This window comes from Lethenteron reissneri, chromosome 2 (genome assembly GCF_015708825.2).
Source record: "Lethenteron reissneri isolate LAM-NWPU_2019-01 chromosome 2, ASM1570882v1, whole genome shotgun sequence".
Taxonomy (NCBI): Eukaryota; Metazoa; Chordata; class Hyperoartia; order Petromyzontiformes; family Petromyzontidae; genus Lethenteron; species Lethenteron reissneri.
Window position 1 is genome coordinate 438,288 of NC_083780.1, and position 22,914 is coordinate 461,201.

Genomic DNA, 22,914 nt, shown 5'->3' on the forward strand with positions numbered 1-22,914 from the left:
CAATCCAAAAGCACACAGGAGAGCTGTAAATTAGCAGCAGTAGCACGACCACGACACCCACACTGCCATGCGGAGGTTCACACTTTAAATGCAGTGGCCGCCCTGGTTAATGCCGCGGTGCCTAGTAACCGTGCAAATACCACGTGCTGTTTCACACTGGACCTTCAAGATCCTGTGGTGTTATTTTCAAGAGTAGGCCATTGTGTCCCAGCGTCTCAGTACAGATTTGAAAAATGACACCGCAAACTACTCAACTGGAATCTGCATAGCAATCATCGCCCCCTACAGTTGGTAGGACCCTCCTGAAAAGTCTTGAGACTCCAGAATGTGTAAAAAAAAATCAGAATTACAAAATATGAGGAAGGTTTATGTCTATGTCTTATTAATGTCCTAATAGCGAGAAAGCACAGGTGTTTTGTAGTTTAATGTAATTACTGAGCACAGGCCCAAAACGTCAAGCGGTCAGCAACAAACAGCACTCTGAAAAGTGTGTATGAAAAAGATTCAACACGAGCCTAGAATTGAGGGATGGTGGAGGAGACCGATGTGGCCTAAGTCCTGAGTTCCCCGAGGGCCCCAGATTTCCCCAGGGTCCTGGATTCTCCCAGGGTCAGTGCGACCTTGCACCCTCTCTGGTTTGAACGTTAACGTAATGATCTAAAATCAAACTGTACAGGTCCATCCACTGTCAGCCAGTCCATCAACCGCTGCGCAGCACGCACACCCCACCTCTCAGAATCCTCATGCACAAGGTAAGAGGACATCATAAGCCATTATATATGTGATTTGTGTACTTTCAGAAAGCGTTTGACTTGGTTCCTCATGATAAGCTGTCGCGAACCATGATGGACATGGGATTCCCAGTACATCTGATTGACTTACTGGCAAAACTTTATCAGAAATAACTTGCTAGAGTCAAAGTGGTGGAGACACTGTCCGAATGGTTTCCATGTCAGAAAGGGAGTCAGACAGGGTTGTGTCCTATCTCCATACTTATTTAACATCTTGGCTGAAACGGTAATGAGAGAGACACTTGATGGTTTCTTAGGAGGAATCCAGATCGAAGGGTGATGAGTAACAAATGTTCGGTATGCCGATTACATAATTATTTTTGCCGGTTCTCAGGTGGAGTTGCAGGATTTGACAGATCGCTTAGATTGGGTTAGTCGCAAGTTTAACCTCCTCACCAATGTGGACAAGATCAAAGTGATGAGCAGTGATGGAGCAGCCAGCCACATCTGGATACAAGGTATCCAGCTGGAGAAAGTGGACACCTTTCCATATCTTGGAGCAGTCATCACTGAAGATGCGAAGTGATCAAAATAAATTCAAGCTAAACTAAGTAAGGGTCAGACAATTGGGTCATCCCTGAAGCAAATATGGAAGATTCACAGCATCCCCATTGGAACGAAGATCAGGCTTCTGCATGCCCTTGTGTGGCCAATTTATACGTATGGTTGTGAAAGTTGGACAATCAAGAATAACGATGAGGCATAAATAAATGCCTTTGAAATTAAAGGACTCGGGTGGATAGTATGTATATTGTGGACTGAAAAGAAAACAAATGAATGGGTTTTGGAGAAAGCTGGTGTTGAGAGGTGATAACATTAAGAAAACTATCCTACTATGGTCATGTTATGAGAAAAAATGGAACTTGATAATTGGTTCTTTACCCTTCTATCTGGCAACAAAACTGACACCTTTTTGCAAGGAGTCATGTTTGCATAGACCGCAATACATGCAGTCATAATACAAACAAAAGAACATAACTCTGATAATGTGCACTGTCCTTGAAGTTGATTGGTCCACACCCGAGACAGCTTTCCTTAGAGCCTAGTCTCATATGGGTTGGACCAGATGACGCCAAAAGGCGCACAACTCAAGGACAATGCACCATCAGAGTATGAGAGCTCGGGGCAAGCATCTACACTATGGGGACCTCATTTGCCAGTAAAAATATGATAATTGGTTCTTTACCCTTCTATCTGGCAACAAAACTGACACCTTTTTGCAAGGAGTCATGTTTGCATAGACCGCAATACCTGCAGTCATAATACAAACAAAAGAACATAACTCTGATAATGTGCACTGTCCTTGAAGTTGATTGGTCCACACCCGAGACAGCTTTCCTTAGAGCCTAGTCTCATATGGGTTGGACCAGATGGCGCCAAAAGGCGCACAACTCAAGGACAATGCACCATCAGAGTATGAGAGCTCGGGGCAAGCATCTACACTATGGGGACCTCATTTGCCAGTAAAAATATGATAATTGGTTCTTTACCCTTCTATCTGGCAACAAAACTGACACCTTTTTGCAAGGAGTCATGTTTGCATAGACCGCAATACCTGCAGTCATAATACAAACAAAAGAACATAACTCTGATAATGTGCACTGTCCTTGAAGTTGATTGGTCCACACCCGAGACAGCTTTCCTTAGAGCCTAGTCTCATATGGGTTGGACCAGATGACGCCAAAAGGCGCACAACTCAAGGACAATGCACCATAAGAGTATGAGAGCTCGGGGCAAGCATCTACACTATGGGGACCTCATTTGCCAGTAAAAATATGATAATTGGTTCTTTACCCTTCTATCTGGCAACAAAACTGACACCTTTTTGCAAGGAGTCATGTTTGCATAGACCGCAATACCTGCAGTCATAATATCAGAGTTATGTTCTTTTGTTTGTATTATGACTGCAGGTATTGCGGTCTATGCAAACATGACTCCTTGCAAAAAGGTGTCAGTTTTGTTGCCAGATAGAAGGGTAAAGAACCAATTATCATATTTTTACTGGCAAATGAGGTCCCCATAGTGTAGATGCTTGCCCCGAGCTCTCATACTCTGATGGTGCATTGTCCTTGAGTTGTGCGCCTTTTGGCGTCATCTGGTCCAACCCATATGAGACTAGGCTCTAAGGAAAGCTGTCTCGGGTGTGGACCAATCAACTTCAAGGACAGTGCACATTATCAGAGTTATGTTCTTTTGTTTGTATTATGACTGCAGGTATTGCGGTCTATGCAAACATGACTCCTTGCAAAAAGGTGTCAGTTTTGTTGCCAGATAGAAGGGTAAAGAACCAATTATCATATTTTTAATGGCAAATGAGGTCCCCATAGTGTAGATGCTTGCCCCGAGCTCTCATACTCTGATGGTGCATTGTCCTTGAGTTGTGCGCCTTTTGGCGTCATCTGGTCCAACCCATATGAGACTAGGCTCTAAGGAAAGCTGTCTCGGGTGTGGACCAATCAACTACAAGGACAGTGCACATTATCAGAGTTATGTTCTTTTGTTTGTATTATGACTGCAGGTATTGCGGTCTATGCAAACATGACTCCTTGCAAAAAGGTGTCAGTTTTGTTGCCAGATAGAAGGGTAAAGAACCAATTATCATATTTTTACTGGCAAATGAGGTCCCCATAGTGTAGATGCTTTCCCCGAGCTCTCATACTCTGATGGTGCATTGTCCTTGAGTTGTGCGCCTTTTGGCGTCATCTGGTCCAACCCATATGAGACTAGGCTCTAAGGAAAGCTGTCTCGGGTGTGGACCAATCAACTTCAAGGACAGTGCACATTATCAGAGTTATGTTCTTTTGTTTGTATTATGACTGCAGGTATTGCGGTCTATGCAAACATGACTCCTTGCAAAAAGGTGTCAGTTTTGTTGCCAGATAGAAGGGTAAAGAACCAATTATCATATTTTTACTGGCAAATGAGGTCCCCATAGTGTAGATGCTTGCCCCGAGCTCTCATACTCTGATGGTGCATTGTCCTTGAGTTGTGCGCCTTTTGGCGTCATCTGGTCCAACCCATATGAGACTAGGCTCTAAGGAAAGCTGTCTCGGGTGTGGACCAATCAACTTCAAGGACAGTGCACATTATCAGAGTTATGTTCTTTTGTTTGTATTATGACTGCAGGTATTGCGGTCTATGCAAACATGACTCCTTGCAAAAAGGTGTCAGTTTTGTTGCCAGATAGAAGGGTAAAGAACCAATTATCATATTTTTACTGGCAAATGAGGTCCCCATAGTGAAAATGGAACTTGTTTGGAAAAGCAGATTATGCAAAGCACAATACCCGGTTTACGTGAGCGAGGAAGATGAAGGATGATATGGATATATAACATCAAAGCATGGACAAGGCTCACGCTGAAATAGACAATGAGGATAATGGAAGACAGAATTCAGTGGAAAAGGATTGCCCATGGTGCGGCCAATCCTCGGATCGAGGATGGCTAAAAACAAGACAAGTTAGGGAAAATGTAAGGCACTGTGTATAACACACATTACACACACATATAGACAAAGATCCCCCGTGTAGCCTACACAGGCTCACGGGGCGAGTGCAGTTAGAGAGCACCTATTAAGACACGAGGGGGTGTGGGCCAGCATCACCACGCTCGGTCTCCATTGTCTCCCCAATGCTGATGTTTGTACACAATGGTAACAGGTACTCATTTTGCTTAAGGCTGAGTTAACCTAGGGGATGCCAAAAACCACCACTCACAATAGCTGTGAATGGGTAGCCAACTCTGGTAGTTCGGTGCTTAGAGCAGCGCACTAACCACTGCGCCACTGCTTCACGCCCTGGCCACACTCACACCCTGTCTGGCGCTGGCAGGGCCAGTGTGAGGTGCACACTTAGGTCTAGCTTATACATCGGAGTGCGTCGGTTCTCAGGAGGGGCTCATACACGGGAACCGTTGCACCGCATTGCATGACGCCCGGGGTCAACAGAGTAACGCATTTATGGTCACACAAAGACAAAGATCCCCCATGTAGCCTTCAACTAATTCGGGGCAAATGCTGTAAGCAAGTACCTATGAAGCCACGGCACATTTTTACACACCACGCCAGGTGATCATTTAATGCTGAGTCGACCTAGGTGAGGCTCCAGAAACCGGTTGACATATCCGTCACCGATGTTGGTGCTAACTACTGCACACATCACACACACACACTCTACAGAACAGGGGCAGAACACACAAACTCCTCACAGACAGGAGCCCAGGCCAGGAATGAAATCCGAAACCCCTTCTTGCTGTGAGGCACGAGCAATACCACTCCGCTACCCGAATGTAGCAAGACCCTCTCTGAAAAGAGTTGAGATCTCAAGTGAGACTTTTTTTTCCAAAAATCTTAATAACTCCATTAACGTCGGGTGAGAGACAGGAGGAAGAGGCACGCATGGGTTAGATAGGAACTCGGCATCACGGTGGTGCCACTGCTGACGGGACACGCCGCGGCAGAGCAGCCAGAGGAGGGCATACACCGGAGGATGTCTGCCACCAACTCGGAGCGACGGACTCGGCGCGCTTGCCCAGGACAACGGGCGGACTGCTACATCGCAGGACCCTGAGAGATGGCCAACAGCTTAGGGAGGCCTTTATCCAGTGGTAGATTGGTCGTGGTCATGGCAGAAAATTTGCGTCGTGTGCGACGACCGCAAACACAGTGAAGTGGCTCATGGCCACAGCGACGCGGTAGTGCAGTGTGAAGGCACTTGGTGTTATGGGGACACAGAGACGCAGGGACAGAGAGACATGGGGACACATATGCGGGGAGACAGAGACATGGGGACACAGAGACATGGGGCCACAGCCAACAACTTGCATGCCTGAGAATGAATTAAGTCATTGTCGAGGTCTCTCTATCACTGATAAAGATCCCCTGTGTCGGCTAAATAGGCTGAAAGGGCAAGTCGTTTTCGCGAGCACCTATTAAGGCTGGTGATGCTGCTACCGCTGCTGCTGGCTCCTCCTCTCTCACCACCAGCGCTACAGGCTGCTGATTGCGATTGCCTCTTTCTCTTTCACACTCTCTCTCTCCTTCTCCTTCATCCTCTTCTTCTCCCCCTTCTGCTGGCGCGAAGTCGACACCAGGTTGGCGACAGCCGTGCCGGCCGTGCCGGTCACCACGCAGCCCGCGCCGGCCAAGGTCCAGGCCCCCACGGCGCCGTCCTGCTCCCCAAACAGCAGCTGTTGCCACGCGAGGCTCAGCAGCACGTCCACGGTGCGCACCAGCGCCACGGGCCCAGCACGCTCCAACTGCAGTGCCCGGCTCAGCAGCATCTGCGCCGCCACGCCGAGCAGGCCAGAGGCGAGCAGAGCCGGTCGCAGCCACAGCGGGTTGCATGGCGGCAGCACCGGCGCCGCCCCGGGGTCGAGCGCCGAGACCACCGCCAGTGCAGCCAGCGCCAGGCCCAGGCCGATGACGCTGTAGAACCACGTGGAGACGAGGGTGCTCACCGCCGAGCCCATGCGGCGCAGCACCACGATAGTGACGGCCGACAGCAGCGCCGTGCCCAGCGCCGCCAGCGAGCCCCAGAGTCGGCGTGACGAGGATGAGGAAGAATCCGAGAGCCAGTCTGGGATGGGGGAGGGAGACGGGGTGGGGAGAGAAGGGAGGGAAAGATGAGGAGGGGGAGAAGAGAGGAGTTAATTTAATTAATTAGATTTACAGAAAGGTTGTGAATGAACTCGTCAAGCGCGGCGATGACTATGACTGCCCAGCACCGTCATCATCACCACCGATATTACCTACCCACTGTCACCATCATCACTACCAGCACCACGAGTCATCAGCTGCCCACCAAAGACTGGCCGACAGTGATGAGGCAACATTAATATGAGACTGATCGAAGATGCAGACCGAGTTTCTCTTGTGAGGTTACTGGAGATTGCGGCACGCGATGAACATTGAGGGGGAGGAGGGCGGTGACGCGGGTGGGAGGTAGCACGTTTCTCACTTGCCGGAGAGGATCACAGTTCAAATCCAGCAGCCGCACCGGTTAACACCATGGTGGAGGCATTAATCACACAAATACGAGTACTTGGTGTGGTGCATAAACATCAGCTCTGGGGAGACAAAGGCACCCGAGAGTGGTGATGGTCATGTCACCCCTCCCACGTAACATACTGCACTGGCCCCAATGTACTGCATTGGCTACACAGGGGACCTTCGCGTCTGCGCGTCCGTACCGTCACCATCTCCGTCGCCGAAGATGAAGGGTGGACGCACAATGAGGACAACTCCGGTGAGCGCCAGCAGGGTGAGCGGAGGCTCCCAGGGCCGGCAGCGCTCGCGCAAACAGCAGCAGGCGAGCAGGCCCGTGAAGGCCGGGCTGCTGAACGCGATGACCGTGGCGTCTGCCAGCGGCACCGAGCGCACCGCGAAGAACAGCAGCATCATCGCTGATGAGCCAGATACGGCGCGAATCACCAGGCTCACCCGTTGCCCCGGGGGGCCCAGCAGGGGCTGCCTACACAACCGCAACCACAACCATGTCAACAACAGCCAGCCACATCAGCATCATCAACCACCACCGTGTCAAGAGTTAAAGAAGCGCTGCAATTGAACGGCTACAATTATGCACAAATCATCGGGGAACTGAATGCCAAAACCAAATCAAATAGCATAAGTGTTGAAATTGATCAAGCAATTAAAATTATTCAATTACCATACATTCCAGGAGTAACTGATAAGCCAGCCAGATTTTTTTTTAAACAAAACATTCGAGTGAGTTTTGGAATGGTACATAAAATACAAAACCTATTATCTGGTACTAAAGATATATTACCGAAGCTATCAACAAAAGGTGTGTATCAGATGAATTACTCCTGTGGAAAATGCTATGTTGGTCAGACGGGACGAATTATCAGCATAAGAATAAAAGAACACCAAAGAAATATGAAATACTCCCAAACACAACTGTCGGCAGTTGCAGAGCACGCTGCCAACAAGGTCACAATTGATTTTGATAATGTTGAGGTTTTGTGTACTCCTGGCCAAGAAATAATGTATTGAAATTGAGAGAAATATAAATAATAAATTTCGATTTAAAGCTTTCGTGACTACATGGATTAATATTCTTGGTTCTTTCGGTAAAGTCACGTAGAAGGGAAATAATAAAATAATAAAAATAAAACATAATAAGATAAAATTCTCACAATGTTTCGGCCACAATGCAAGCAGCCATCCTCAGATGAAGAACATGGGTGTCGGAAAGACAGCGTCCTAATGAACACTGCTAAGCTTGGCAGTGTATTTTTAAGCTGGGTCGGAGGAGGAGAGAGACTTGACAAAGGAGTTTACATATCAACAGTGGAATTTAGCATATTGATGACAAATGCAGATATGGGATTAGTCACTACTTGTGGAATGTGTAGGTGGTGGGGGGTCTCAAAGTCTTATTATGCTAGTAAATGATGTAGGATTAGCAGTGATAACAGGAGGGAAATAGGATTAGCAGTGATAAAGAGAGGGAAATTTTTATAGTAAAGAGCTGCAGCAGCCAAACCACCACGTAGCAAGCTCGTGCATTGTGTGGTCAACAAAAAAGGAGTTTCTAAAGAACTACAAATACCCTACTGCCATACAATACACCGATGTGAAAAAGTAAATATAAACTACATCAATAGAATCAATGTATTCAATATACTCTCCAATAAGCTGAGCTATTGACATTAAGTAACTGGGTATACACTAAACTATATAATGACTACCTATATAGTAAACTGATAAAAAACTAAAATATAAACTACATAAATATAATCAATAAACTCAATATACTCTCCAATAAGCTGAGCTATTAACAATATACATTACACTTCTATGTCGACACCGTACTATGCACTGCCATAGACAAACCTCAACATTGAATTATATACTGCGTTACTATACACTACCCTATACCTTAGACTGTACATTGTAATATTACACTATGTATTATTCTACAAACCCTAATGTATACCACAAAGTTGTACATTCACTATAGAATTATGATACTATATATTACCTTATACATTCTAGTAAACATTACACTAGTATACTATTTATTATTATACAATCTACTATACACCATACCATTTACAGTCACGTGAAGGTACTAAGAGGAAGAAAATAAATATGTCAATGGGAGAGTGGTAGCAGGAAACTTGCAGCGGAGCAAAGACTCTGATCCATGAAGAGAAAACAAAAGCTATATAGTCAATGCCAGCGAATGTAATGCGTTCTGAAAGTCACCGTAAACATGAACACAATCAATCAAGACCTGAAATGGTTTATCACGTCCTTCCAATGATTGCTGAGCCTGAATCCATCTTCTCGATTGAAATTGTCTCTGTGTTTGTATATGTGGATGGCCTCATGAACGAATCTCTCATGGTAGCTGGATGGCTGAATCAGAAATGATTTTGTTGGTTTTAATGACGAGGCTGTTGGTGGGGTCTCTTTTTATTTTTGTATAGCTACTCAACGATGGCAGCTATACACAAATAAAAAGAGACCCCACCAACAGCCTCGTCATTAAAACCAACAAAATCATTTCTGATTTAACCGCATTAATTGATAAAACCAAACAGTTCTCGTTGAAAACTTCTGCGGCCAGGCCACCAAGATTACATGGCTTACCAAAGATACATAAAGAAGATACACCCCTTCGTCCCATCGTCTCTACCATCAACTCCCCCACCTACAAACTGGCTAATTTTTCGTCTGAAATCCTGTGGCCTTTCACTGGAAAAACCACCTCTGCAGTAGTAAACTCTACTCACCTGGTATCGGCAATCAAGGGTATTTCTCTGTCCCCAGACGACCTGCTTGTCAGTTTTGATGTGGTCTCATTATTCACCAAAGTTCCTGTACCTGACACCATTGCAATCATTGAAGACTTGGTTCATCAAGGACTGAACATTGAGGTACCCCCCCTGGTGAGACACTGCTTAACCAATACATACTTCACCTGGAATGGAACTTTCTACAAACAAACTGAGGGCACCCCAATGGGCTCCCCCCTATTTCCGATTGTAGCCAACGTTTTCATGGAGAAATTTGAGACTGACGCCATCCAGACTGCCACTCTATGCCGGACCTTATGGAAGAGGTACGTGGATGCAACTTTTGTCATCTGGCCACATGGCCAGCATGCTCTAGACCAATTCCTCGACCACATCAATTCCATATACCCAGCCATCAGATTTACCATGGAAGTCTAAAAAAATGGCAAGCTACCCTTTTTGGATGTCCTAATAAAAAGAGACCTGATGGTTCAATGAGCCACTCTATCTACAGGAAAGCTACCCATACGGATGCTTACCTAAAACCGGATTCCCACCACCATCCATCCCAGAAGAATTCCCTCATCGAGACTCTACACCATAGAGCCCAATGCATCTCCGACCAGGAACACATTGCCAGTGAACTCAAGCACGTACACCAAGCTCTCAAGGCTAATGGTTACTCCGACTACACAATCCGCAAAGCCATCACTCCAACTATGAAGAAGGATCCTCTTGAGGAGCCATTCAAAACCATCACCTTACCCTACATTGCGGGGGTCACAACAAAGATCTCCAAAATCCTGAATAAACACAAGATCCAGGTCCGATCTAACACAGTACATATAATCTGTGATCTGGTCCCGTCTGTAAAAAATGTAATTCCAGACATACAGTACGCTGGCGTCTACAAACTAAGTTGCCTCTGTGGTTGCAGTTACATTGGGGAAACCAAACGACATGTCTCGGACCGCATCCGTGAACACAAGGCAGATCTGAAACACGTTATAATTCAGTGGGCTCACATGATATTGACTTCTCCAAGACGGAGGTTCTCTGCAAGCCATCTGGCTACCATGAGAGATTCGTTCATGAGGCCATCCACATATACAAACACAGAGGCAATTTAAACCGAGAAGATGGATTCTGGCTCAGCAATCATTGGAAGGACGTGATAAACTATTTCTGGTCTTGATTGAGTGTGTTCATGTTTACGGTGACTTTCAGACCGCATTACATTCGCTGGCATTGACTATATAGCTTTTGTATTCTCCGCAGGGAATGGAGTCTTTGCTCCGCTGCAAGTTTCCTTCCACCACTCTCCCACTGACATATTCCTTTGCTTCCTTTTAGTATCTTCACACGACTGTCAATGGTACGGCGTATAGTAGATTGTATAATAATAAATAGTATAATAGTGTAATGTTTAATAGAATGTATAAGATAATATATAGTATCATAATTGTATAGTAAATATACAGCTGTGTGGTATACATTAGGGTTTGTAGAATAATACATAGTGTACTATTACAATGTACAGTCTAAGGTATAGGGTAGTGTATAGTAACGCAGTGTATAATTCCATGTTGGGGTTTGTCTATGGCAGTGCATAGTACGGTGTCGACATAGAAGTGTAATGTATATTGTTAGTAGCTCAGCTTATTGGAGAGTATATTGAGTTTATTCATTATATTGATGTAGTTTATATTTGAGTTTTTTTTATCAGTTTACTATATGGTAGTCATTATATAGTTTAGTGTATACCCAGTTACTTAATGTCAATAGCTCAGCTTATTGGAGAGTATATTGAGTCCATTGATTATATTGATGTAGTTATATTTAGTTTTTTTCACATCGGTGTATTGTATGGCAATAGGGTATTTGTAGTTCTTTAGAAACTAGTTTTTTGTTGTCCACATAATGCACGCGCTTGATACGCGGTGGTTTGGCTGCTGCAGCTCTTTACTATTAAAACTTCCCTCCCTTTATAACTGCTAATCTTATTTCCCGCCCGTTATCACTGCTAATCCTACATAATATACTAGCATAATATGAACACACTGTTTAATTGCATGCCTATACAGGTCACCAAACATCGATGGTGATTAACTGCGAGCAGCCAAAAAAGGCACTGCATATCCTCTGAAATTAGATTAACATAATTAGATTAACATAATGTATATACATAACACATGTACATATCTATGTTGATTAACTGTAAATAACCCAACTAATAATAGATATCCATTGTAATTCATATGACATTAACTTCCCTCTGGTCTTCACACAAGTGTAGTGACTGATTCGGAGACGCTAAGACTTGGAGGCACTTCTTTTATCAACCGAGCACCTTTTGCACAATACACACCCTACGCTGGTACACACTCTCTACGTGGGTAGCTAGCCTATACACAACACTAGCCGTCTAACACTGACGTCACTGAACTGAGACAGCCAACTACCGTCTAGCAGTGCAATATCGAGTGAAGACAACAGCGATGATGGCGACGAGACGACAGCGATGATGGCGACGAGACGACAGCGATGATGGCGACGAGACGACAGCGATGATGGCGACAATCTCCAAATGACAGCCCCGAGCTCTCGCTCAGGGTCCCCTTTTATGCTCCCAGCGTGGCCTCGCTCTGCCCCGGCCACGCCCCCTCTCTAGAACCTACTAGCAGGTTCCCAGGCTTCCCCCACGTGCCCCTTCTGTAACCTTTCCCCCAGATATCCCCTCTGGTGTATCACCTGGCCTGCCGACGTCAGGGCTGCTGTAAGCCGTAGATCCCCTTCCCTACCAGCAGCCAGCACTCGAATTGTAAATCTTGTGGGTTTACTCTCCAACCCACTGGTGTGCTGAAGCAGTGATGCATTGGGATGTTTTGTTTACGTGACAAACCTTACTAATTGGAGGTGTCGGTGGTGGCGGGTTGAAAGACACATTTATATTTACACGATCTAACCCAAAAAAAAAAACTCTATTACAGACAGTGGTGGGTGTACACCTAGGACCCCATTCAAACCCACTGTAACCTGGCCTCAGCTCGTTGATAAAAGTTGCAAGCATAAATTTCTACATCGCTTGCAGCTGGGGTTAGCATCATCCCTCCCTCCTGATGCCGAGGGGAAATGGGTGACATTCAAGACTCTGGCTCATGCAACTGCCACATGGCTGCATTGAGAACACAGTCCGGACCTCTCCAGAGACGCTGGGTAACAGAGGTGTTCTGGCTAGCTTAGAGAAAGCCACAGGCCCATTCCCACACCTACAGCATCGCACATAGGAGAATGAGGAGGCTTACCGCAGCCTTCACTCGGAGGTTTGGAGAGCCGTGTAGGACTACAAGGATGAGTGGTGGGCGTGGGTTGCTGAGGAGATGGAATCTGCCTCAGTAGCCCACAATCACAAATCACTTTTTAATTCCATCAAAAAAGTAATTTGCAGCGCCTCACAGACCACCATCCTTAAGGAAAAGAATGGTGATCTGATCTCCGACACCAGTAACTGGTCTGCAGGTTTTCAAAGCATTTCTATGAGGTTTAGGGGGAGGAGAATTCCCTCAGCTCAGGCAACATTATGGGGCAAGATTGAGATGACTCTGCTGGGGCTGCTGTGCCTCAAATATTGGAAGAAGTCACCCCCTGTGAGTGGCTGGCTGAAGTGCCATCTGTTGAGGAAGTACGAAAGGCAATCTAGTGTCCGAGACCAGAAAAAGCACCGGGCAGAGATCATCTCCAAAGTAAAATGCTGAGGGAGGGTGATGTTTGTGGGCAGACTGCTCTATATGACATCATAATAACTGTCTAGACCACTGGAGGGGTTCCGCAGCATTGGAAGGATGCCCTGGTAGTCCCCCTCTTTAAGAAGGGGGACCGCACATACTGTAATAACTACAGGGGCATCTCCCTCCTCAGTGTTCCGGGAAAAGTCCTGGCAAGGATTATTCAACAACGCCTTGCCAGACACGTTGAGCAAAGGCTTGCGTAACCCCAATGTGGTTTCAGGCGAGGGCGGTCTTGCACTAGATGCCATATTTTCTGTCCGCTTGCTACAGCAGAGGTGTAGGGAATTCCAACAGGACCTCCATCTCTGCTTTATTTACCTGGTCTAGGCCTATGATAACATCAGTAGGCCTTGGCTCTGGGTTGTTCTTCGTGCTTTCCAAGTCCCTGACTCTCTGCTCACAATCATTCAGGACCTTCATGATGGTGGGCAGGCCTGGATAAAATTATATGGCTGCGAGTTGGAGCTATTCCCTGTTCACCTTAGGATGTACAGGGATGTCCTCTAGCTCCCACATTATTTATGTTTCAACCACATAGTTTGTGAAACCTTCGATGGCTGTACCGGAGGAATTTCCATCTAGTACAGATACAATGGGAGGCTGTATCGACGCCCAGGTGCGGTCCAGGGATGGCTCCCTATGGGTCAACTATGTTATGTATCCTGATGATCTGGTGATTGCTGCTCACTCAGAAGAGTTTGAGGCGCAGCTGCTGTACCTGGAGCGTGCTACTAAGAGGTGGGGCCTTACCATCAGCCCCACCAAAACTAAACACCTGCCTGGGTATTTTGTGCCATCAAACACTCCACCCCCTCACCCAATTGGTGATAGGGCAGTTGTGTAGAGGGGAAAGTTTTCCATACCTGGGCAGTGTGCTCATGACCAGCAGAGGTCTCACTCCGAATCAGTCTAGCAGAATTTTCTTTTCATCGGCTGCGTAACGCTGTTTGGAAGCGAAGCTTCAGGTCTTCTCAGCCAGTCATTCCCTCCCTTCTCTATACTTGCGAAACATGGACCCCCCCCCCATTAGAACATCTTCGCCGATTAGAAGCATTTAGACTGGCCTGCCTACGATCCATCCTGGGTTTAACAGGCTGGATTGTGTGAGGAGCTCACGAATCCTTGAAAGATCTGGACAAAGTCCCATAGGTGAGCTCCTCCGGCAAGCAATGCTGCATTGGCTGGGTCATGTAGCCCTCATGCCCAGCCACCACAAGCCTAAACAGCTTTTGTTCGTCTTCTTGGTTCTTTCGGTAAAGTCACATAGAAGGGAAGTAATAAAATAATAAAAATAAAACATAATAAAATAATTCTCACGACGTTTCGGCTACAACGCAAGCAGCCGTCTTCAGGTGAAGAATGAGACACTACCAAGCTAGGAGCTTATATATGCGCTGGGTTGGAGGTGCAAGAAGAGCGCCTTAACAAAAAGAATGTGCATATGAAGAGGAATTTAGCATATTCATGGGAAATGCATAGGAGGTGGGTGGGGGGGTTTCAAAGTCATATTATGCCCATGCATTATGCAGGATCAGCAGCACCAAGGGAGGGTGTACGGAGTAGCATTAACAAAGGAAAGGAATGTTAATAGTATGTAGCTGCAGTTACTAAACAACCACGTAGAAAACTAAAGTATAAACTACATAAAAACTATAAACTGCATAGCACCATCAGTGTATTTTTCGATTTAAAGCTTTCGTGACTGCAGGGATTCATCTTCTTGGTTCTTTCGGTAAAGTCACGTAGAAGGGAAGTAATAAAATAATAAAAATAAAACATAATAAAATAAAATAATTCTCACGACGTTTCGGCTACAACGCAAGCAGCCGTCTTCAGGTGAAGAATGAGACAATGCCAAGCTAGGAGCTTATATATAAGCTGCGTTTGTTAAGGCGCTCTTTCTTCCACCTCCAACGCAGCTTATATATAAGCTCCTAGCTTGGCATTGTCTCATTCTTCACCTGAAGACGGCTGCTTGCGTTGTAGCCGAAACGTCGTGAGAATTATTTTATTTTATTATGTTTTATTTTTATTATTTTATTACTTCCCTTCTACGTGACTTTACCGAAAGAACCAAGAAGAAGACCATCAGTGTACTTACTATACTCTACAATAAGCTGAGTTACTCACAGCAAGTAATACATTACAATTCTACGTCGTAAAAAATTATATAATATGCTTCCATCTAAACTTTATTCTCTTTTGTTCGGCTGGATAAAGGAGGCCAAACGTGTGTGGCATGGGCTAGAGAGAAGTGATGTGGTATAAGAGGATGTGCGCCGAGTGGACTTGCGGATGACTGGTACTAGCAGTGTCAAAATCGGCCTCTGTGGAGGAGGCTCGTACAGGACGCTACTGGGCAGTTAGAGGCAGTCACTCCAGCAACAACAGAGGGCAGAGGAGCAATGCTCACGACAATGAGCGGAGTGCCGGGTGGCTAAAACACAGCAAGTTGGCACAGTAGGGAGCACAGGTGGTGCATCGGCAAATAAACTCAGTCAGTCAACCCATGGCACTTGTGTCTCTCATGTGCCTTCCTGCCAGCTGGCATTCGACACTTCACCTGGCCTTCACGTTCACATAGCCTGGTACAAGCGCCATAGTGGTGTCACCACCACTTAGTGGCGAATGGTGGTTGTTGTTGTCTATGTGTAGTCGTGTGTGGGTGTAGCCGTGTGTGTTTGTAGCCACGTGTGCATGCGTGTGACCCCGCACCCCGTGTAGAGGAGCGCCGGGAGGATGAAGACGGCTTGGAAGAAGCAGCGGCACGCTGCCACGGTGAGTGGGTGCACGGGGTCCACGAGCTTCACTAGCGCCGAGATCACTGAAAAGATCAGTGACGAGAGCAGCGCGAGCAGCAGGCCCAGACCAGGGCAGCACGGCTTGGGGGCGGGTGGCGGCACCCCTACAGCACACACACAGCACACACACAGCACTCACACTATATATACACACAGAGAGTACACACACAGTATATACACAGCACATACACAGTATATACACAGAGCACACAAGGGTGCGACGATGGCGAGATGTGAATTACCTTGCCTGGTATACAGGAGTATTTGGGTTCGATCCCGACCCCAACGTCTGCATATTTGGAGTTTGCGTATCTCTCTCCCCGTGGTCGCGTGGATTTTTCTCTGGGTCCTCTGGTTTTTCGCTCCACATTTAGAAACATGCGTTCAGAGTATTTGGCTTGCGATACATTTCCACATTATAAGTTACTTTGTTGAAGTATCATTTGTGGCCAGCTCACTTATGAAAAAGAGCTATATAGCTCAGTGGGCCTTACCTGGTAAAATAAGTGTATTTTTGTTTAGTTTAAATAGAAATAGTATGTATACACAGCACACACACATTATATACACAACACACATGATATACACACAATACACACAAAGTACACGCACAGTCACTATTGTTGGCAGTCGCATCGGCTTGATAGCGGTTGAGAGGGAAGGTTGCTGTTGACTCGGTATGTCTTAACGGTGGATCAGGAGACCGATACGGGCAGTAGACCTCGCACGCACTTGAACTCTGAAGGTTCAGCCCCTGCTCACCGCACGGAGGGTGGCACCCTGCATGGCTGCCGTTTTCGTCGATTTTCAAATCACCGCCGTCGTACAGCACTGTCGATGCTGCATGCAGCCAGCGATCGTCGGGTTAACGCCTCCTCCTTGAAACACCTCCTTTGTCGTCCAGCATGGCGCTAGCCCATTTTCATATCTCCACGGTGCGGTGTGCATTTATTAAACATGGTGTTAACCATGCAGAGCGCATGTCCGGTCCATCTCAGCTGTGTCTCGACAAGGTACACTTCGGTGCCTCTTGCCTGGGCTCATCACAGCACGTCCTCGTGTGTGATTGTGTCCTGGCCATTTTAATTCGTAGAATTCTCCACAGGAGCCACGTGTGAAACATCCCAGCTGCGGTTCGCACATCGCCCTGCAGAGTCCACATCTCACAGCCGTGGAAAAGATGACCAGTGAGATCAACTGCCTGGTAGACTTCGATCTTCATTGAAACTCGGTCCGCGTTCATTCCACACTCTGTTGTGCAGTGTAACGCTATGGTAATCTAACACTCGCTGTACGTGACTTTACCGAAAGACCCAAAGACTACTCGCTGTATCATTGGGTCAACGTTACTTCATGCTTGTGTAGAGTTCTGATGTTAATTGCTTTAACGTTCACAAACTGTTATCGACTCGTCCATACCAAAATGTTGCACGTTCAATGCTATTGGGGGATGGCACCATGAGATGAGGGCCATCGGGGGCGGGGAGGTGTCGAGATCATTGGGCATTTGTGAAAAAGAGCTTCTTAGCTCATCGGATTCCTCAACTCTAAAATAAAATTCTGATTCTGTTAGTTACCTCACCTCTGCAAACAGTAGTTCAGATAGTAAAAGTCAGCATTTCCAGGAGGTGACACTCTGCAACACCTGATCACACTTGAACAGGTGTTGTAAAGTGCACGGACCACGTTGACAAATATGACTGGGCTCACCAGTTTGGACAGCAAGGCACAAATGGCAGATTGGTTCATGGTGTCAAATGGTTTTGTACAAAAATAAAGTGAACAATGTACAAATGTGGATTTTGTTCTCAGCACTTGTCCTGGATGAGCCTAACAGAGAAAACACAACTGGAGATGCCGAGGGCCGCTCTAAGACCTGACTGAAATTCAGTAAAGACACTAAACACGGTGCACACACAGCACACGTCATGGTTCAATCAAAACAAGTCATTCTCATTGCTACTATCCTCAAACACACAGAACACACACAGCATATCTGGCTTTCCACACACAAAATAAACATCGCGACTCATTTAAATACTCGGGCGACTCGTGATCAGAGCCAGGCTAGCGTGAACAGTGCCTGGTGAGCTGCCAGATGTTATAAGAGGCATCGGTTTTGAGGTATGGCTCCGATTTCATCTGCTTACATCATCACGCCCCGCGCCTCATTGCGTAATCCCCCCCACCCCCTCGTGTCTCTTTCTCCCTCCTCTTCCCCCTGTGCCTGTCCGCGCGTCTCACCCTCCCTCCCCTCGCCTCCCTCCTCCCCGTGTCTCACCCTCCCTCCCCTCGCCTCCCTCCTCCCCGTGTCTCACCCTCCCTCCCCTCGTCTCCCTCCTCCTCCCCGTGTCTCACCCTCCCTCCCCTCGTCTCCCTCCTCCTCCCCGTGTCTCACCCTCCCTCCCCTCGTCTCCCTCCTCCTCCCCGTGTCTCACCCTCCCTCCCCTCGCCTCCCTCCTCCTCCCCGTGTCTCACCCTCCCTCCCCTCGCCTCCCTCCTCCTCCCCGTGTCTCACCCTCCCTCCCCTCGTCTCCCTCCTCCTCCCCGTGTCTCACACTCCCTCCCCTCGCCTCCCTCCTCCTCCCCGTGTCTCACACTCCCTCCCCTCGCCTCCCTCCTCCTCCCCGTGTCTCACCCTCCTCCCCCCTCGTCTCCCTCGGCCTGCTATCCGTGTCCCTCCCTCCCCGTGCCACCCCTTACCCCCTTTGTTTTGTAATTGAGGGGGATGTTGGAGGGGAGGGAAGCTGACTCAGTGGGCTCCGGGGGGTGAACTCAGGGCCAATGGGGAAGTGGGGGACAGAGAGGGCAGGGGCGGGGGGGGTCAAGGGGCGGGGCGGTTCAGGGGGATGCCGCGCGCGTGGGGCACGAGGAGACTTTGGACTCTGGACTCGGCGATGGCCGATGGCAGCACGCTGGGGGCCACCAAGGCCCCTCAGCACCGCCGCTCCGGGTTCAATTGTCACGCTTAGTTCGAGCAGATGCGGTGTGACCAGGGCGAGAACTCGAGCGAAAGTGAGCGAGAGGGGGTGGGGGTACATAAAGAAAAGCATTAAAAAAATGAAATGATGAACGAAGCAAAGTGCCGACTACACCGAGCATCTTCTTGTTTCCTCTGATCGTAAAACAAGAGAGAGGAGAGAGAGGCCCGGTGTCGTCACCAAAATGACACAACTAAACAAGAAACAGGAACATGTGCAGAAACAACCGCGTCCCAAGGGATATCGACAACATCGCTCACATAGCCCCCTCCGCTAGGTCGACTCGGCCTCAAAAGACGTATCCGGTGCGGTGTGTCACAAGTATCATCCGTGGGGAGATAAATGCGGCCGGGTGTGGTTCTGGCCACACCACCCCCGTCATATGTGATAGGAGCTATCCCTAACAGCACTTGCCCCACCGGCCGTTGTGAGCCACAAGGGGGGGGGCATCTTTGTTGTGACCACACTAGTGGTCACCATGGCGCGTCGCATGGCCACAGGCGCCTGGGTCTTAAGTCACGGCCAGCAGCATCAGCACCATCATCATCAGCAACATCATCAGCAACATCATCATCATTAGCGCCGTCACAAATACCAGCGAGTGGTTGTAAAGGTGGTGGCGGTGGTAATGGCGATAAGTGGGATGTAGATGCTGGTGTTGATGGTGGTGATAGTGACGTTGATGGTGATGTTGATGATAGTGACGGTGTAGATGGTGTTGATGATGATGATGGTGATAGCGATGGTGTTAATGGTGGTGATAGTGATGGTGTTAATGGTGGTGATAGTGATGGTGGTGATTTTGATGGTGTTGATGGTGGTGATGTTGATGGTGGTGGTGTTGATGGTGGTGATGTTGATGGTGGTGATAGTTGGCTACTCTACGCCCCTTGTTGAATTTTGTTTCACCCGAGTCCCCCCTTGCTTGACCCAACATGGTTCTGAGAAATAAAAGTGTGAATAATGAACGTAGATATAGTAGCCCATTGTCCATGTTGTGAGGTATCTTAACTAGAGAGGAACAGCAACCGAATACAGAAACTGAACGGACGCTCCCCACGCGTGACCCCCCCACGTGCTCGCCGATGACTTGGAAAGCACATTGCTTACCATCAATGAGTTTAGGAAGGTCTTTAATATCGTTCTAGGTTACCATATGGACTACAATTTTTTATCGTAGTTATTTTATATTGGCAGATTAATACTTGATTAAATTCAACAATGACTCTCACGTATGATATTTCACAAATGTATAAATAACCTCACGTAACACCTGGGAAATTGACACGTTACCCCCAGGGGTCCGCGTACCCCCCCCCCCCCCCCGGTTGAGAACCACTGCAGTGCTGATGGTGGTGATGGTGACGGTGGTGATGTGGTGATGGTGACGGTGGTGATGTGGTAATGGTGACGGTGGTGATGGTGGTGATGGTGACGGTGGTGATGGTGGTGTAGATGGTGTAGATGGTGATGGTGAAGATGTTTCCCATGCTACTCACCGTCTTCCTCCTTAGCATCTCCCAGTATCACCCCCTCCTCCTTCTTCTTCTGCTCCTCCTCATTCTTCTCTTCTACCTCCTGTTCCGTGGCCATCACCACGGCCACCCCATCCCTCCATGACTCACACCTCCCATCCCTCACTGATCCATTAACCCCATCAATGAGGGCCCCATATTGTGCCACAGTCACGGGTACATCCTCCTCCTCCTCCTCTCCTCCACCCCAGTCCCTCATGTCTCCCCACTACGAATCGCCGGCACTCGGCCACCATAACGTGGAATGGAGACCCCAGTATCTGCGTGTATGGATCTCTCTCTCTCTCTCTCTGTAGCCGTCTCTCTGCAGTTGTCTCTGTAACTGTCTCCCTGTAGCTGTCTCACTGTAGCTGTCTCCCTATTGCGGTCTCTGTAAATCTCTGTAGTTGTCTCTGTAACTCTCTATAGCTGTATCTGTTGCTGTCTCTGTAGTTGTCTCTACAGCTATATCTGTAGCTGTTTCTCTGTAGTTGTCTCTGTAGCTGTCTCTCTGTAGCTGTCTCTGTTGCTGTCTCTGTAGTTGTCTCTGTAGTTGTCTCTGTAGCTGTCTCTGTTGCTGTCTCTGTAGTTGTCTCTGTAGCTGTCTCTCTGTAGCTGTATCTGTTGCTGTCTCTGTAGTTGTCTCTATAGTTGTCTCTACAGCTGTATCTGTAGCTGTCTCACTACAGCTGTCTCTGTAGCTGTCTCTCTCTGTAGCTGTCGCTGTAGTTGTCTCTGTAGCTGTCTCTGTTGCTGTATCTGTAGTTGTCTCTGTAGTTGTCTCTGTAGCTGTCTCTACAGCTGTATCTGTAGTTGTCTCTGTAGTTGTCTCTGTAGCTGTCTCTGTTGCTGTCTCTGTAGTTGTCTCTGTAGTTGTCTCTGTAGCTGTCTCTGTTGCTGTCTCTGTAGTTGTCTCTGTAGCTGTCTCTGTTGCTGTCTCTGTTGCTGTCTCTGTAGTTGTCTCTATAGTTGTCTCTACAGCTGTATCTGTAGCTGTCTCACTACAGCTGTCTCTGTAGCTGTCTCTCTCTGTAGCTGTCGCTGTAGTTGTCTCTGTAGCTGTCTCTGTTGCTGTATCTGTAGTTGTCTCTGTAGTTGTCTCTGTAGCTGTCTCTACAGCTGTATCTGTAGTTGTATCTGTAGTTGTCTCTGTAGTTGTCTCTGTTGCTGTGTCTGTAACTCTCTATTTCTGTATCCCTCTCGCTGTGCCACCGCGGGTCCTCCTCTGCCCTTTGCCGCAAGCTTCACGCGCGCGCGCGCCGATTTCAGCTTCCGCCACTGAATCAGTGGCGACCCCCCCCTCGATTATAAACAAAATTTGCGTACGAGGCCACGCCCCCACCCCGTGGGCCTGGCGTGCCGTGGAATCTGCGCAACACGTGCCTGGTGAGTGACGCACGCGTGTGTGACCGCGTGTGAACTGACACTGGTGACATGGTCATGTCGCCATGGCCTCAATCTGCACCTAGCCTGGCACAGTCACCGTGGTGACATCACCACCACTTAGTGGCGAACGGCGGCTGTTATCTGTGTATTTTGTGTGTAACTTTTCGTGTGTGTGGGTGTTATGCATATCTATGTTTACGTATGTGCATTGATGTATATTAGGTGAGGAGCGGTGGCGCAGTGGTTACCGCACTGCACTACAAACTCGAGTTCGATTCCTGCTGATGGCCAACATCGGTGACAAATATCGGAACCGGTCCACAGCCTCCACGAGGTCGACTCAGCCTTAAATGAGTTATTGGTGCGGTGTGTAAATATTAGCACTGGGGAGATGAAGGCGGTCGGGTGTGGTCCTGGCCATACCACGTCTTCTTGTGATGTTCCGGCCTCCAATAGGTGCTCGCTAACAGCACTTACCCCAGCACCCTGCGTGGGCTACACGTGGATGTTTGTCTTATGTGTTGGCAAATCAGCCCCTTCCTGTGACGGCCAACTTCCTCTACCCACTCACCACGCGCTATGCACTCATCAGCACTCACCACCCACGACACTCACCACCCTCTACTCGCCTCGACACAAGTCACCCACACACCACACTCTCCACTCACCCACACACCACACTCTCCACTCACCCACACACCACACTCTCCACTCACCCACACACCACACGCTTCACTCACCCATACACAAACCACAACAATAGCCGCTATTTGCCACTAAGAGGCGGTGATGTCACCACGGCGCTTGTGTCAGGCCACATGCATTATGGAAGGCTTGCTGGCAGGTCACCGGACAGATTCAGGTGCCATGGGTTGACTGAACTCACTG

General features: G+C 47.9%; 1 protein-coding gene across 1 annotated transcript; it reads right to left on the minus strand.

Annotated features, from left to right (window-relative positions):
- Window positions 1-3,734: 3,734 nt before the first annotated feature.
- On the minus strand, window positions 3,735-21,910 carry SLC35G1 (solute carrier family 35 member G1). The gene is made up of 4 exons (XM_061547226.1): window positions 20,626-21,910; window positions 16,060-16,249; window positions 6,980-7,260; window positions 3,735-6,366 (listed from the first exon to the last, which is right to left on the minus strand). Exons 1-4 carry the CDS (start codon window positions 20,858-20,860, stop codon window positions 5,777-5,779), a joined length of 1,296 nt encoding a protein of 431 aa, XP_061403210.1. The 5' UTR covers window positions 20,861-21,910; the 3' UTR covers window positions 3,735-5,776.
- Between the last annotated feature and the right edge of the window lie 1,004 nt (window positions 21,911-22,914).